Here is a 14,912-nt window from a genome sequence, read left to right as displayed (position 1 = left end):
ATATATATATATATATATGTGTATATATGTATGTATATATATATATATATATATATATATATATATATATAAAATGAGACAATCTGTATTATAAATATATTTTTTATGTTAACTTTTGATGATTTCGTAGATGAATGGTCGCGACCCATTTTCGGAGTGGAAGCAGATTTCAAATCCATGACCAAGGAAGACAGACAAGCTAGAGATTTAGCTCAGATGCCAGCATCAAAGAAGAAACGACTCCAGTATGAAATCGCCTCCATTTATCCATTTCTTTCCTTTCCTTCCATTCCTAAATATATTATTTGATATATTTTCCTTTTATTTTCATTGTTCCCAGTGGGAGAACAGAATTAAAACTAAACAGATCACTCCGGTTAAAGAAAAAATAGATATATAATGAATAAATCTTGTTAATATTTATTAATATTATAGTTATAATTATAGATATTAATGATATTATTCATCATTTTTCAATTCTTCACTTTTAGTGTTAATAATCACTTTAAATGATTTTATATTACCATGTGTGTTTTTTAACTTCCAGTTCAACAGAGGGAGAAACCCCAATCAGAAGCATAGATTCAGCATTAGCCCAAGAAGGAAAGTATGTTAATTAACCATAATCTCATCAGATATTCTTTAAATTCTCGTTCAATTTACTCATCAATATCTTATCTATCTAAGTAGTAGTATAAACTCAATATTGATCTTCTAAACATGTTTTTTTCACCTCTTCTCTTTAGCTGTTTATTTGGCACAAAGTCTAGTTCCTCCAGAGTTGTGTTTTCTGCTCTGCTTTTTTGAATAAATATTTATAAAAATAACATCGGTTTTTGTATTTTTTGCAGAGCATTGAGGCCTGGTGATCCAGGCTTTGTTGGTCGTGCAAGAGTTCCTATGCCGTCCACGAAAGACTACGTCGTCAGGCCCAGATGGAATGTTGAAACAGAAATGGGAAGAGTAAGTAAAATTAATATTCTCTGCCTCATCCAGAGATATTTTTTAAATGTTTGTGTTTTGAACTGACTTCAATATACAACATATAAACAAATGTATAGCCCTGTCTTGACTATCAAATTTTGTAGCACAGAAAAAATTGTTAATGAATATTATACCAATTGTCATTATTTACTATTGTTAAGAATATTATTAGTGTACCGTGTTTATTGGCATTATTGTCGTCATTGGTTATAGGAACCAGATAAATTTTATCACTTGTTATTGTTGTTGTTGTCAAGACATTGACTAATTATTCTGATACACTTAACCTCAGTATTTTTACTTTTACCAGGAATCCAAGAAAAGTTTGACCAAACTTGAGAAGCATATGAGAAAGTTTAAAGAAGCAAAGAGCCGAAGTAAAAACAAGGTGCAGAAGGCAGTGGCAATAAGTGTAGAAGGAAGAAAGATGTCTTTATAACAGATGGTCATTGAGTATACTGTGTTGATGTTATGAAGGAGAATTGAGCCTCAGCCTTGTGCTATAGGGAAAGTTCCATATTTATCGGATAGTTCTTGCTGACATCCTAACTTTGGACAAGCACAGCACATCCAGATATGAATAAAGCAACATCCTGCATTGTGACCAATCACAGAAGTGGAGAGCTTAGTATGTTTACACTTTCAGCAGGGACTGGATGAATTTTGTTGGAACACAAGAGACTGTAAATTTTATGTTGGGGTGTTCGTCCAAAGGGATAAATATCTTAAGTCATGGCAAATCATATTTCACCCTTTTCAGTTTAGAAAGTTAATTTATTTCCTCAATGTTGTCCATACTCAAGGCCTGGCAACATATGATGCAAAGTACATATGATAGGCTAGTGTAAATAGTAAAACAAGTGTATTTTAATAAATTCATCTTGGATTAGACAACACAAAAATACTGTAGTAGTATTACTATAAATGAATACTGTACTGTAATACTGTACTCGTTTTTCTTCTATTACTAGTCGATCAGTGGTGTATCTAGGTAGGTGCACATGCCCTCCCCCACCCCCTGCCTCCAGTTGGGTCCCCACCGGAAATGTTCAAAGCCCAATAATTACTCAAGTAGTTAAAAACCACTTTATATCACCTTATTTTGCGAGAAAGCATCCCCCTTTTAATAATCGATTCCCCCACCCTGTTTCAAGACTCCAACTACATACACCACTACAATGGACTAGTGTTTTGTTATGTCTGGCCCCTTGGATGTTGTTGCTAAAGTCGCACAAAACAATAGCGTAAATGTACGTAAACATGTGTCTGTTGGACACAAGCATATTCCTGGCATTGTTTTGATTGGTACTCGAGTAAGGTCAAAGAAAAAGTTTTTTCATTTTGTTTAGAATTTTAGGCTTTGCAACTCAACTGGTTGTCTGTCACTGTTGTTAACTTATGTTGCCATGTAAATGTTACTAGAGTAGCTACATTTAGATAATTGTAAAGAGTGCGATTTGAGCCAACTTACTCCTTAGTTTGCAAAAGGTCAGTTGATGTTGAGTGGCATGGGCAGCATACGTTTATAAGGAAACAGTGATTTGCCCATAATGTGGTACCAATTTCAATGTGTAGGGATCATAGAGCTATTAAAATCGAAGCAATGCAGTGTTGTGTACCATCCAAGATCGCCACTGTAGGAAAGCGCCACCTTCAGGCTTAGTATACATATTATAACCATAAATAAGCCCTCTGTCATTTCATTAATCAATTAAGTATTGAGGAATGAAATTGAAATCGTGTATGTAACACTCGTACACCGCAACAGATACAACATACAGATGTAACATACGGGTAACTCAGCTGTACTTAACTTGCATGTGTAAATCGAAGGCACCATTGAAAACAACGATACAAATCGTGGATGGGTACACACACACAGCTCTTCATATTTCAGACATTGAATACATTGCAGTTAGCACCTTAGTATTCTTATAACTCTGGTATGGATACAATATTTTCTAGAGCCTAATCTGGAGAATTTATTTTGTATCAGAACCAATAAAATATAGAAATGTTAGACTTAAAAATTATTTGAGTTGAACTTGCGCAAGTCAACAACTGTATAATCAATTTTGGCCCTTAATATAGCTTGTACATTATACTAAGGGCTAAAATGGCTTATACAGTACAATATTTTTACGGCCAACAATGTGTGATGAATGAAAAAGTCCGCTGCTTATGAAAGCGTGGGTGAAACAGGCTGAGACAACGTAGGGTGCGTTCAGTTGAGTTTTTTGTGAAGTGTATCACGGGATAAATCCGGAAACTGCAATTTCCAGTTCTAGTGGGTGTTAAACGCGGACCACCGGCCGAAATCCGCTGATAATCCAACACTGCAAACTGCAGTGTTTTTGGAGGAGCAAAAGCAGCATGTTAGCAGCAGGGAGCAATTTTTATTACTTGATCCCATTTGATTGTTTTAACATGCGCCAGAAGTAAAGTCTGTTTAAATGTTCATGGTCCTTGCTTCTTTTAGAGTTTATTTCCAAAGATAAAATAAATTATTTCAACTGAAGCTAGTCTAGAATCCATATGTTACCTTGTTACATACGTCCACCACATGGAAACATTACAGTCGTAGTAATTTTATGTTTTTTATTCATCCAAAATGCTATGTATTTTGCTATGTAAAGTTTGCTATGTATGCTTTATTGTTCTAGCTTCTTCAGTAATTTTATTACTTGATTTTGACACCACTACTGTACGTTAATGCAGTGGATTAAAGCATCGGGTGACGCAAGGGTCCAGGGAAACTTGATAGAATTAAATGCTATTTGTTTTTTTGAAAGCCGAGTTCGGTAAGAACCCTATGCATCTTTTTCCTGTTCTCGCCCGGATAACACCCGTAGTGGTCTTGGGCTCAAACTTTAGCAATTAAAAGATTTTCCAGACTATTCGATTACGCAATGTTATTATACCTGTACTGTAAAAACATTTTGATGTATCTCTACAATTTTAACTACAGTAGTTGTAAAACAAGTGCATACTATAAACTTTTTCTGAATTAATAGTAGACTAGTTTTATATTTACTGAATGTACACAATATTTTTGTAAATATGTTTTTCTAATACCAAAAACGACAAAAGAACGAATAAAGACAACGTTGCACAGGCATCCCAGTGATCTATACAATTTATTGGTGGCTTTCTCGAATAAAACTACACGTAGAAGAACATAATATATATTCAATAAAATATTGTAATCTGTCGCGTAAATGTTTCCCAAAGCCATATCGCTGTGTTTCAAGAAAGCAAGAACATGAAAATCAAATTGTTACAGTAATTGAAACTAATATTTACAATATTTATATTATGGGATGGATTATTAGTTCAGAAGTCAATTTATACTGTACATATTTTTACATAACTACTCTCTCCTAACAATTTCTCGCTCTGCAAATTCGGCTTCAATAAAACTACACAAACATGCATCACTGGATTTGCACACACATACACCGTCTCTTGCTTCGGACTTACTACTTATATTTAATACAAACCCACAAAATACTACTAATTATCTGTTGACGAATTAAATGTTTACCAAATTAAAATTTCATTAATGCATCATTGCTTGTATTGGTTTAAAATGTACATATGTGTATGCAGAATTATTTAATATACATAATACATCACCATGTGGAAAATGAATAGCACCTGGTATAAAGATATAGAAAATACTATTGTGCAATTTACTTTCATGCCTGATTAGATACAAAGCTCAATAAAAAGTGTTTGCATTATTACAAAACCCTCTTCTAGAATAAATTTCAAAAAACTTCCAAAGTCACTTTACAAAATTTGTGTTAAATGATTAACTAAAGATTTACCATCAAACTGGACAATGATTAAAGGATAAAAATTAAAATGCTCACTTATTAAATGTTTATACACCAATGTAAAATGATTTAAAAGTTGAGTGGTATAAAATTTACACTGTTATTTAAAAAAAAGGAAACTACTCATTTGATTAAAAATCACATTCACAAAAATTCAGCATAAAAAAGTGATAATTTTAACAATGATCAGAACAGTAACTATTAACTGCCCACAATTCGTGCAGTTAGACTATTTTTATATATCACATCCATGTAGCGTATAACAATGTCCCTTCCTCTTTGGTTACCCCCAGCTTTGTTTCAAATCAAGAATTACAAATCGTATAGAATGTCGAGTGGAGGAATTTTAGCAACTTCATTGAAAACTCTGTTGAAGAAAAAGAAAATTGAATAATAAATTCTCGGGACATAAAATTCATTGAAAATTTTGAAGTCATAAAAACATATCTTTTATGCTGACAGTAGGACTTAGAATGTAACAACGTCACCAAGAAGTCATTTGCGCATCCGAGAATGCAGAGTTGTTGACTTGATTCTAGGATGTAATTTGGCACAAATCTACGTTGTGTAAAGAACAGATGAGTGAATCCGTTCTAGAATTACGTTAAAAGTGCCTTATTGTCTCTGATGAACTAGACCATTGCCCCAATTTCCACACATATTGCAAGACAATTTGTTTGATCTGATGTCTGAAACATTAGTGAGCTTTTGATTGTGATAGTGGTAAGATGTTATCAGATCAAGGTACTACATGCATGCAAAGTTTTCACTGTATTCTGGTACATGGTTTAGCCCTGGGGTGGGCATAAAAAAATGGATCGGAGGGCCATAGTGATGTTTAGGTCTGCACTACTTTGTTTTCACTGTGCACGGCTTTTATACTACTTCCTTCTCTGATCGGTGTTGGGCCGCACGCATCTTGGGGTAAGTTTATCGCAATCAAAACTACTTAATGTGAAAACAACAGTATGTAAATATTACATGTAGTAAAGGTTTGAAGACTTACGGGTGGGAGTACTTGTTTCGTACAGTCATGAGTTGCTCATCAGGAGATGCGGAAATAAGACTATTCAGCTGTCTCACTGTTGATTCCAAATCCTTTTCCGTGTACCCTGAATAATATTGAAGTGTGTTATCCTGAAAAAATAATCATGAAGGAATAATTATTAGGCAAAGATATTTACAGAGTATAAACATATAACAAAAGAAAAATTTAGTAAACACTAGCTGAAGAGACGATATTAAAAATCAAAAAGGTGTGTACACTAATATTTTCTGTTGGCTTATAATAGCAAGGTAGTAAAACCCAGGCATACATTAGACTACTCAACAATATTTGATCAGACTGACCAAATTCATTAAAACATAATATGGCTGTAGCAAAAATAATTGTAAATATTGAACAAGGTATTTTGGGGTCAAATCCTACTTAAGACAACAAAGTTTTCATGTAACATCTTTCATACCCCTGTTCAAAGTACCAGTGATTTTTATAAATTACATACAGTTGAACTTGCCTAAGTTGATTCCAAAATGCCATTGAAATATTGTTCGACTAATAAAATTTGACTTATAGATTGTTAATTAATGGAAAACAACAATTTGGCTTGTAAAATAAGATCAACTTGGAAATTATTCGACTTAGGCACAGTCGACTTGGCAAGTTTAACTGTAATATCAGGTGTTAGGCTGCACATACCCATTCTCCTGATTTCTTCATGCGGAAGGCAAGGAGAAGAGCTCCTGCAGCTACTTGCGAGTCTCGTTTCTCAATGAAAGCAGAGTCGTGTAGCGAAGTTTCCAAGATGAACCGGGCTAGAGTCAAAGTCTCCATAGATGAGCGTGCACACTGTAGATAAAACAAAGAATTATAGCAGCATATATCAACCATCAGTCTGTAATGCATCTTGTATTAAATAATCAAAGTAAACAGGCAACTGACAAAGATTAAAAGTATGAGGTTAAGGTCTGTTGACACTATCATATTTTATGTTGCTTCTATTCCTGTCCTGAGGCAAAAAGTTGAGAGGAGGTCAACTTGAATGACTTGGTGGTTAAGGTGCTTGCTTTCTAGTCCCAGGTTCCTGGGTTCAATTTCATAACCCGTTACTGAAGACCAAAACAACTCCACCCCCTAAGCCTGATAATGAGACTCAGTTTAGGTATAGCATAGTTTGTCTTGTGAAAGGGATTGCCACTTTGTAAAGTGATTAAGTTCCTTATTGGCATAACCTAGGCCCCGAGCCTAAAATAAAGAAACCTGAACGTAGTTAATTCCCTTATTTATATGCTACACTAGACTTTATGTAGAAGTGGATGCGTTACTGTACCTTGCAAATACCAATGAGTGTGGTAAAGCAACATAAACATAGTGTTTTAAGTTCTCATTTAACCAAATAGTCCCAATTTTGCTAATATAATTATTAAAAATAGGCAAAAAGCTATTTAAATTGAAGTTATTATTGCATATATTGTTTTGTTTTGTTTAAACCAATTTCTACTTGGCTAAGTATTTTCATACTGAATTAGCCAAATTGCTATATTTTTTGGCCAGCTTAAACCTTGTAGACGACATGCCTTGCACAACAACACAGACAAGGGCCAAACTAAGAGTGGACTGTAAGCTCAAAGCATTACCAATGTACTGTGAGACTGCTAACTTCACATAATTTTGATTACCATACCTTTGCATATCTCCTGAGAAAGCGATAAGATATGGGGATTCCAAGGTCAAACCCGATTGTTTTCAAAATACTCATCTCCATCATAATAAAATCTTTCCTTTTGTACGCATCATCACATATATATTTAAAATCATCCAAAAGTGGAGGTGAACGTTCCTGTAGTAAAGAAAATTATATTTTTTTACTTCAAACATCATTATTATTACAGCATTATTAATGTTTACTACATTTCTTTGTTCATTTTTTGGCACTGACAACTTTGGCGGCCACTCTGGATAAGGGGTTACACATTTTAAAGAAATTAGTCACACTTTATAACTAGAAAAAGAAAGTACATAAATTAATGAAACATTACACCATGGGTTTGATTTACAAGTCCAAAATCACAAATACCCTTACATCAAATTTGCATGAAATGAACAGCGCAGTTGCTCCAACGAGTTGCAGGATGTCGCGTCCAACATTCTTCTTGTGCATGAGATAATGATCGACAAGTTTCACCGCCAGGTACAATGTTTCGTGGTTCAGTTCAAAGCTTTCTTGTATCTCTACCAGCCAGTCTACCAACACAGCCCGCATCTGAGTGGTGATTTCCACTTGATGTTCAAAATACGGCGTAATTTTGAATTTTAGCTGGGAAGAGATTATATTATATGAGATTTTTTAGATTTATATCATCCTAATCGGAAGAAGGTCACTAAGTATGTAGTTGAATACATCTAAATTAAACGCATTATCTCCGTAAACACTGCATAATCAATAAAAAAAAAACAATTGTTACTAAACCAACTTATGTTTTATATCCAATGTTCAGATATCCTCCCTAAATAAAGATAATGATTTAATTGTTTTGTAATTGTTATATTTTGATGTCATACCTCTCTTTCTTTTTGATATTTGAATATATCTGCAGCATAATCTGGAGCTTCATAAATATTGTCTGCATTCTCGGCATCAAGGTCTCTAAAATCAGTGATATCATCTTTGCTATCATTCAGACTAATAGATGCCACCTACAAAATACAATTAAGAGAAAATTTCAATGTCAGATTTGTCTTATATAAACATTGTATATTCAGTATAAAGCGATGTTTAAATGAACAGGCTCTATACTTTCAGCTAAATAAATAGCCTGGGTTCCAGGCCCTAATTTTGGGTTACTCACTCTTTATTGCACTTAGTGCGCGCCATTGCTAATTTAATTGGCGTTCTATACTCGATTTCTTTTTTTTTTTTTCGTATTATGGCCTGGGCAAATGCTGCCTGATCATTCATGCATATGATTTCCCACATCAAATTTAATGTAGGATATCATATACATGACTGATTTTATAAATCATGTGATTGGCTTACTTCATGCATATAAATTAATCTTGGTAAATTTTCAAAATTGAAGATGCAGATGTCTCGACTAAGCTAGACAATCTCCATTTTGCCTACCTAGTTGAATAAAACAGGTAGTTCTGGCCTGCTGAACGACTATGGTCTGATAACTGTACTAATACTTACAGAATCCTGCTCACCGCTAGCTACACAGATTTAGGCCTTGGGTAGAACGTTGTTAAAAAGGTAGGCCTACTGTAATATTACTGTATTATTAACTAGGCCAAGCCTCTACTAGGCCTATATTTACTACACTACTGGACACCAGAGGCCTGGGCCATCCTCTGGAAAGTGATGTGTTTGTAATAATACGCCATCTAGCCTAACCTTAATTGTTTTTGTCACTGCCCACACTAGTATTACTAGGGTATATTCTAAATATTTTAGGCCCGTTTTATTAGGGAGGACTATTTTTTAGTCATGCCTAACTAGTTGACGCGAGTTACTCAGTTTCGTGGCTCCGAAAATGTGAACATTGTGATTGGTTTAAACTGTTTATTTCGGTGTACCCATTTATCCAAGTACGGAATATATGATTACGTCATTCTTTTGCCACCCTGGTACCCGCATTCAGTGTTTTACAAGTCGCTTATTCCGTTTCTCAATTAACTTTCTTATTGGTGGCGCTGTCCAGAATGAGAATAATAATGAAAAATAAACTTGTGGCAAGTCTACTAAATAAACAACCTGAAATTTATACCAGTAGCCTGCCGTACACTAGTAAATTGATTGTTTATTTTTTATAAGGTCCTACAAAAATCAATAGCCATTCGTAAACAAACATGGCTGGGTTTGGGTTGTTTGACGTACATATATTATTACTGGCCACACATTAAAATTAAATCATGGCATTTTGATTGGTCAGTTAAGTTTGACACTGCGAACAGGTCCATTCAGCTTACAATAACTGGCTGCCTCCCAGGAGTCAACTAGACTTCAATTTTAACTTGCAATACTGTAAGTGCTATGTTAGCCGAAAACTATTAGATGCATTCTCATTGGCTAATAATTTGAAATTGTTTTAGGCTCAAATTTTAATTGGCCAATCTACTTCTTTAAGATTTAAAAACTAGCACGCTATATAATTCAAAAAATATACTTACTGCATCTTTCAATTCTAAGGCTTTGTTATTTTCCGTATTCTTTTCATTCATAATCAATTCGACATCACTGCTGTTGGATTCCTGTGAACTAACAGACTCCTGTGAACTAGTTGACTTATTTGAACCTTGTGAAGATATTTCCGGCAACAGCTGTACACTATCCTCATTGTGTACTGTCAAATCCTCTTTGCTTGTCTTTGCTCTTGCCATCACTTTCTTTGTGGCGGTTGGCTTTTTTAAACTAACTTTCATCCCAACACCTTTCTTTGTACCAACACACTTTTTATTGCCAAATGCCTTCATAAAAATTCAAGAGAAAAAAATTGACATAATAATTGTAGGTAAGCTTTTCTCTTGTTTTTTTTTCTCCAATATTTATTTTAACAGTACAGTAATCTATTCAGAAAATATATAACCTGTAGGCAAATCTATTTTAAATTTTAAGTTTGATTTAGGTGGCAGTATTTTTTTTTAACATGGAAGCGGTTTGGCGCAGTGGGAATGTTTTGGTTTTCCAACCTCAAGGTCGGATTTTCAATCCTCAACTGTGCATTTCACATGTATCCTTGAGCAACATTGTTTCAGTCTAGCCAGGTGTAACAATGTATACCACCAAATTGCTGTGAGTAACCTGCGTTGGACCACTAACCCAACCTGGGGGGTACATATTACACTCTTATCCGCTTCACGCTACAAAATCTGCGGATAAGCTCCGGCTCTATGAGCCTTAGTGGTTTGCTATGATTATATTTTTAATGTCATTTTTAAATTGTTTAAATTTATTCCATAGGCTCAACATAGAGAGCATCTTTAATAAATAAAATATATCATCTTGGCAGGCAATTACTCACATTTGTAATGTCCATGAAAGCTCGTTTACTAGCATTCTGGTTGGGTGGTGAGCCTTCAGATCGCCGCTTGGCTCGAGTAAATGGCTTTGTATTGCCAACTCCATCTTGGTGAATCTGTTGTGTGAATAGAATTTGAACAATATTAAATTTAGCATGTAGCATGATCATTATTTTCCCCACCATTGGGATTCGAACGTAATAGACAGATTAGCATTCGGTTATTGTACCAAGTCTACCAATTTGGGTATGAACTGCACACAACTGATATTTATCAATTTTTTTAAGCATAGGTAAAAGGATAGCAAATCTTGGGCATGGGTATTTATGAAGCCCTACAAAATAGGGTTTGGGTACTATTTAGGAAGGACCTAGATGAGTTTAAAATTACAAAATCTAACATCAACTTGATATACTATAAAATGACATCGTATTCGCACTTAAAATTTCATATTTTGATATTGATATGGACAATGACATAATTTTAAATTTAGAATAGGAATTTATGGTTTAATGTATAATACAGTATAATATAAACAGTCAATTTAAAGTTTTGTATCACAAATGAATTTGCTTACACTTGTTAAAACTGCTGTCCTCTTCTTTCTCAATGCAGGCTGAGGCATTATGCTTAGTTTTTCTTTTGAAATACGATACTGTAGTAAAATTCTGCAATGAATAATCGATAGCCAAACTTATTAATTTAACCTTAACTACCTGTAAGTACTCTACATGCAAATTATACTTTATTAAACAAGGCATTCATCCACGGGTATAGACATAACAGGTTCTTGCCAACTAATAGGTAATGCAAATCCCATAACACTGACTGGAATCCTATGTGAATTTTGTAACATTATCTGCCAAAAAAGAATTAAAAAAAAAAGCCTAGGTAGTAGAAATCCTTTCAATAGGACCAATCTCCATGCAAGTTTTGCATATTAAAAGTTGCAGAGCTCTTTGTTTGCAGCTTTCAGCAGATTGCTAATCTTACTTACATTCTTGGGCTGTCGTAATAAGGATACACAAGCTTTCATCATCTACATCTACTGTACAAGGTGCTATATTAGTTATAGGACATTAACAATAACATTGTGTTCGTATCGGAAAAGTCTAAAACCCTTTTGCACATGCAATCCTTTATCTTTCACATCCTTGTCGTCACAGTTCTCGCAATTGATTAAATTGAGTAATTTAGTCATTTGTGTGGGGTTGAAAAAAGAACACTTAAATAGTAACTTCACAGGCATTTTTGAAAATAAGGCCACATTTCCACTTAATTTTTGCAGAAAATTAGGGCTTCTTGTATCAAAACTATGTATAATATGCAGTAGTTACGATTCTGCACATCAAAATGGTTGAGTTGATCATTCATATAGCCTATAGGCCTAGCCAGGAGAGCGGCAAACTTGGGCAATCAATGCGGAAGCCGCTGAAAAGCTGATGAAGCAATGTGCAGTACCTGAAATATGAAAAGCTAGATAGCAATAATGGTCCTACCATAGAGAATTATTATAGAGCTATGGTCCTATTCCCTAGCCCACTCTCAGCACTACACTACACCTACACGTGACTAGACTGCCTATTCCACCAGCAGTAAGGCCCAGGTTAGTCTAGGCCTAGCTCTAGGCTAGACATTCTCTAGGCCTAGGCTAGAAGGAATTCATTTAGTTGCGCCCTAGCCTAGGCCAGGCCTTCCATACATTCTACTACATACATTCATACATACAGTAAGCCTCAAAATGCATTAAATTTTTAAATATCTATAAAAATTGCTAGGCCTAGGCCCCAGATACAACGTAATTGCGTGTTATGGTATGAAATTTCAAAATTTGCATATTCATTAAAACTACCAAGTAACTGAAATTCGAACTCGAATTCAGCTGGTCTTCCCAGCCCAGCTGGTCAACCATTCATTGAATTGAAACTCATGCATCGAATTTATTTGTTGTCGGCAAAATGGTGGATCAAACCAGCCTGGGTCCTTCAACACTCTAGCAAGATTGACATACAAATTTGAAGTTAAACCGGCCAGTTATTAACTTATTTAAAGCAAGATATAATGAGATATAATGCCTGAAGACTTGCATAGTATATTTACCAAATATCATCAACCTTTCTGCTTATTTCAAACAAACTTTACCACGACACTGTTGCCTCTTTGTTGTTATCTGATCTGATTTTTCTGCATTCGAATTTGACGCCCGTCTACGGGTAATTTACATGAGACGCGAGAATATCTAGCTCTGATTGGCCAATTTTAAACCAAGCATTTGTAGACTCTCCATAAAATTAAAACATTGCAAATGTAAATTATGTTTTACTAGGTTTTCTTATAGAAATTACTATCAGCAATAAGACTCAGTTACAAATAAATATTTTAGTATTTGTTTGGTTAATAAAAATTTGGATTAGCTTTTGTTGAACGAAAACAAAATAAAAAGAAATTGTTTGTTGAACGTGGGTATTTAAATCAAAGATGGCATCCCCCATGCACAAAATGCAAAATGGTAGACGGCCCATTCTATAGTTTATCTGTACGTATCCGGCCCATTACAGTAGGTAGGCCTACTTACTTACTTACTAACTTTCTTACTTACATACATAGTAATTTGGTAAGTAAGTAAGTAATAATAATAATAATAATAATAATAATAATAATAATAATAATAATAATAATAATAATAATAATAATAAATATTATTATTATTATTATATAACAATATATTTTGAATAATTAAAGAAGATTAAATAATAATAATAATCATAATAACAATAATAATAAAAATAATAATAATAATAATAATAATAATAGTAATAACAATAACAATAATAATAACAACAATAAAAATAACAATATATTATTGACCTATTATAAATAATGATAACAGTAGTGATGATTATGATGATGATGATGATGCGCTTTTGAAGAGGTTGATGATGATGACATAAATATCAATAAAAATAATAATAATATATTATTACAGTATATTATAATAATATTTTTGACGAGTAACGGATGAGTAAGAGTGGACAAAATATAAACAACTCTGTGTAGGGGATGCCTGTGTGAAGCACCACGAATGATGTGTGGGTGTTTTAAATTTTTGGTTTTCTGCTTATCCATGACATTGATACACGGAATTTTAATAGGAAATTAGCTTGTTTTGGAGTCCCGTGCTCTCTATTATTAATGATCTTTTCTTTCTTTCCTTTCTTTTTGATTTCTCTTTTTTTCACCACCCCTGAGAAAAGAAACTTTCATAAACGCCAAAACCTGGATTCTTCTCGTATGTGAAATGTGAAAGTACGTTATAATAATATAACTTATATGATTCTTCTTCTAATCTATTTTAAGAGTGCACATTTTAACGGACGCATTGGCTAACACAAACACGACTTGAAATAAATGCAGCCTTGCCACGTGCGTTTTTGTGGGAAAGGGCGTATTCCTGAACCTATGTTCTGATTGGTCAGATGTTTAAATTTTATATTGACACTCTGAAAGTCCAAAAAATGCCATGGCTTGGCCATGGCTAGATAAATGTAGTGAAGGTGTCTGTAATCAGCGAAAATTGACCCCTTTTCTCCGAACTATGCATCATTTACGGAATTCCCTATCCAATTTTCCCCATCACAAATACAAGGGCGGAATAAAACATAAAAGTCTAAGTTTAGAAGTTTCTTTTAGACTTGAACTGATTGGTCAGCTGATCTATCATACGTACCAAAGATACTAGAAATACAAGATAGAGTTCTCCACACAAAAAAAGTGTTCCACTGTATTCCACCGAAATGCATGGTGGGAATACAAAAAATGGGACGCCCCCTACAGCTGGATCTAAAAAAACTTTTGCCACACTTTCGTTACCAAGTCGTCGCGTATTTTTATTATCAATTCTCAACAAAGATACTAGATATAAAAACAAACTGGAATAGACACCCAGACATTGACATCGGTGAATACATAACCTTCTTGGTGGCGGTAGAAATCGTTGCTATTATCCAAATAATACACAAAACAATTAAAGCATAATCATGAATCAGTAAAGAATAAAACAACAATACAGC

The 14,912-nt window shown here is 34.0% G+C and overlaps 2 protein-coding genes across 2 annotated transcripts in view; one reads left to right on the top strand and one right to left on the bottom strand.

The window, feature by feature from the left end:
- The window catches only part of LOC117117658 (protein IWS1 homolog), a 10,637-nt gene extending 7,135 nt beyond the window's left edge, over positions 1-3,502 (top strand). The window contains exons 12-15 of the mRNA XM_033262047.1: positions 131-245; positions 548-607; positions 852-963; positions 1,295-3,502. Of these exons, the coding sequence (XP_033117938.1) occupies positions 131-245; positions 548-607; positions 852-963; positions 1,295-1,423 (416 nt within the window). The 3' untranslated portion in view covers positions 1,424-3,502. The remainder of the gene's footprint in view (positions 1-130; positions 246-547; positions 608-851; positions 964-1,294) is intronic.
- Positions 3,503-4,094: 592 nt separating this feature from the next.
- LOC117117659 (G2/mitotic-specific cyclin-B3-like) lies at positions 4,095-13,104 on the bottom strand. The gene is made up of 10 exons (XM_033262048.1): positions 12,943-13,104; positions 11,420-11,510; positions 10,845-10,958; positions 9,994-10,290; positions 8,386-8,520; positions 7,907-8,140; positions 7,508-7,663; positions 6,523-6,672; positions 5,830-5,960; positions 4,095-5,190 (listed from the first exon to the last, which is right to left on the bottom strand). The coding sequence occupies exons 2-10, from the start codon at positions 11,465-11,467 to the stop codon at positions 5,136-5,138; spliced, it is 1,320 nt and encodes a 439-aa protein (XP_033117939.1). The 5' UTR covers positions 11,468-11,510; positions 12,943-13,104; the 3' UTR covers positions 4,095-5,135.
- Positions 13,105-14,912: the final 1,808 nt, after the last annotated feature.

The sequence above is a fragment of the Anneissia japonica genome, unplaced genomic scaffold, assembly GCF_011630105.1.
Source record: "Anneissia japonica isolate Jap-2015-1 unplaced genomic scaffold, ASM1163010v1 scaffold3334_len1275209_cov185, whole genome shotgun sequence".
In the NCBI taxonomy this organism is placed as follows: Eukaryota; Metazoa; Echinodermata; class Crinoidea; order Comatulida; family Comatulidae; genus Anneissia; species Anneissia japonica.
The sequence above is the reverse complement of the archived record's forward strand: the minus strand, read 5'-3'. Positions and strand labels throughout refer to the sequence as shown.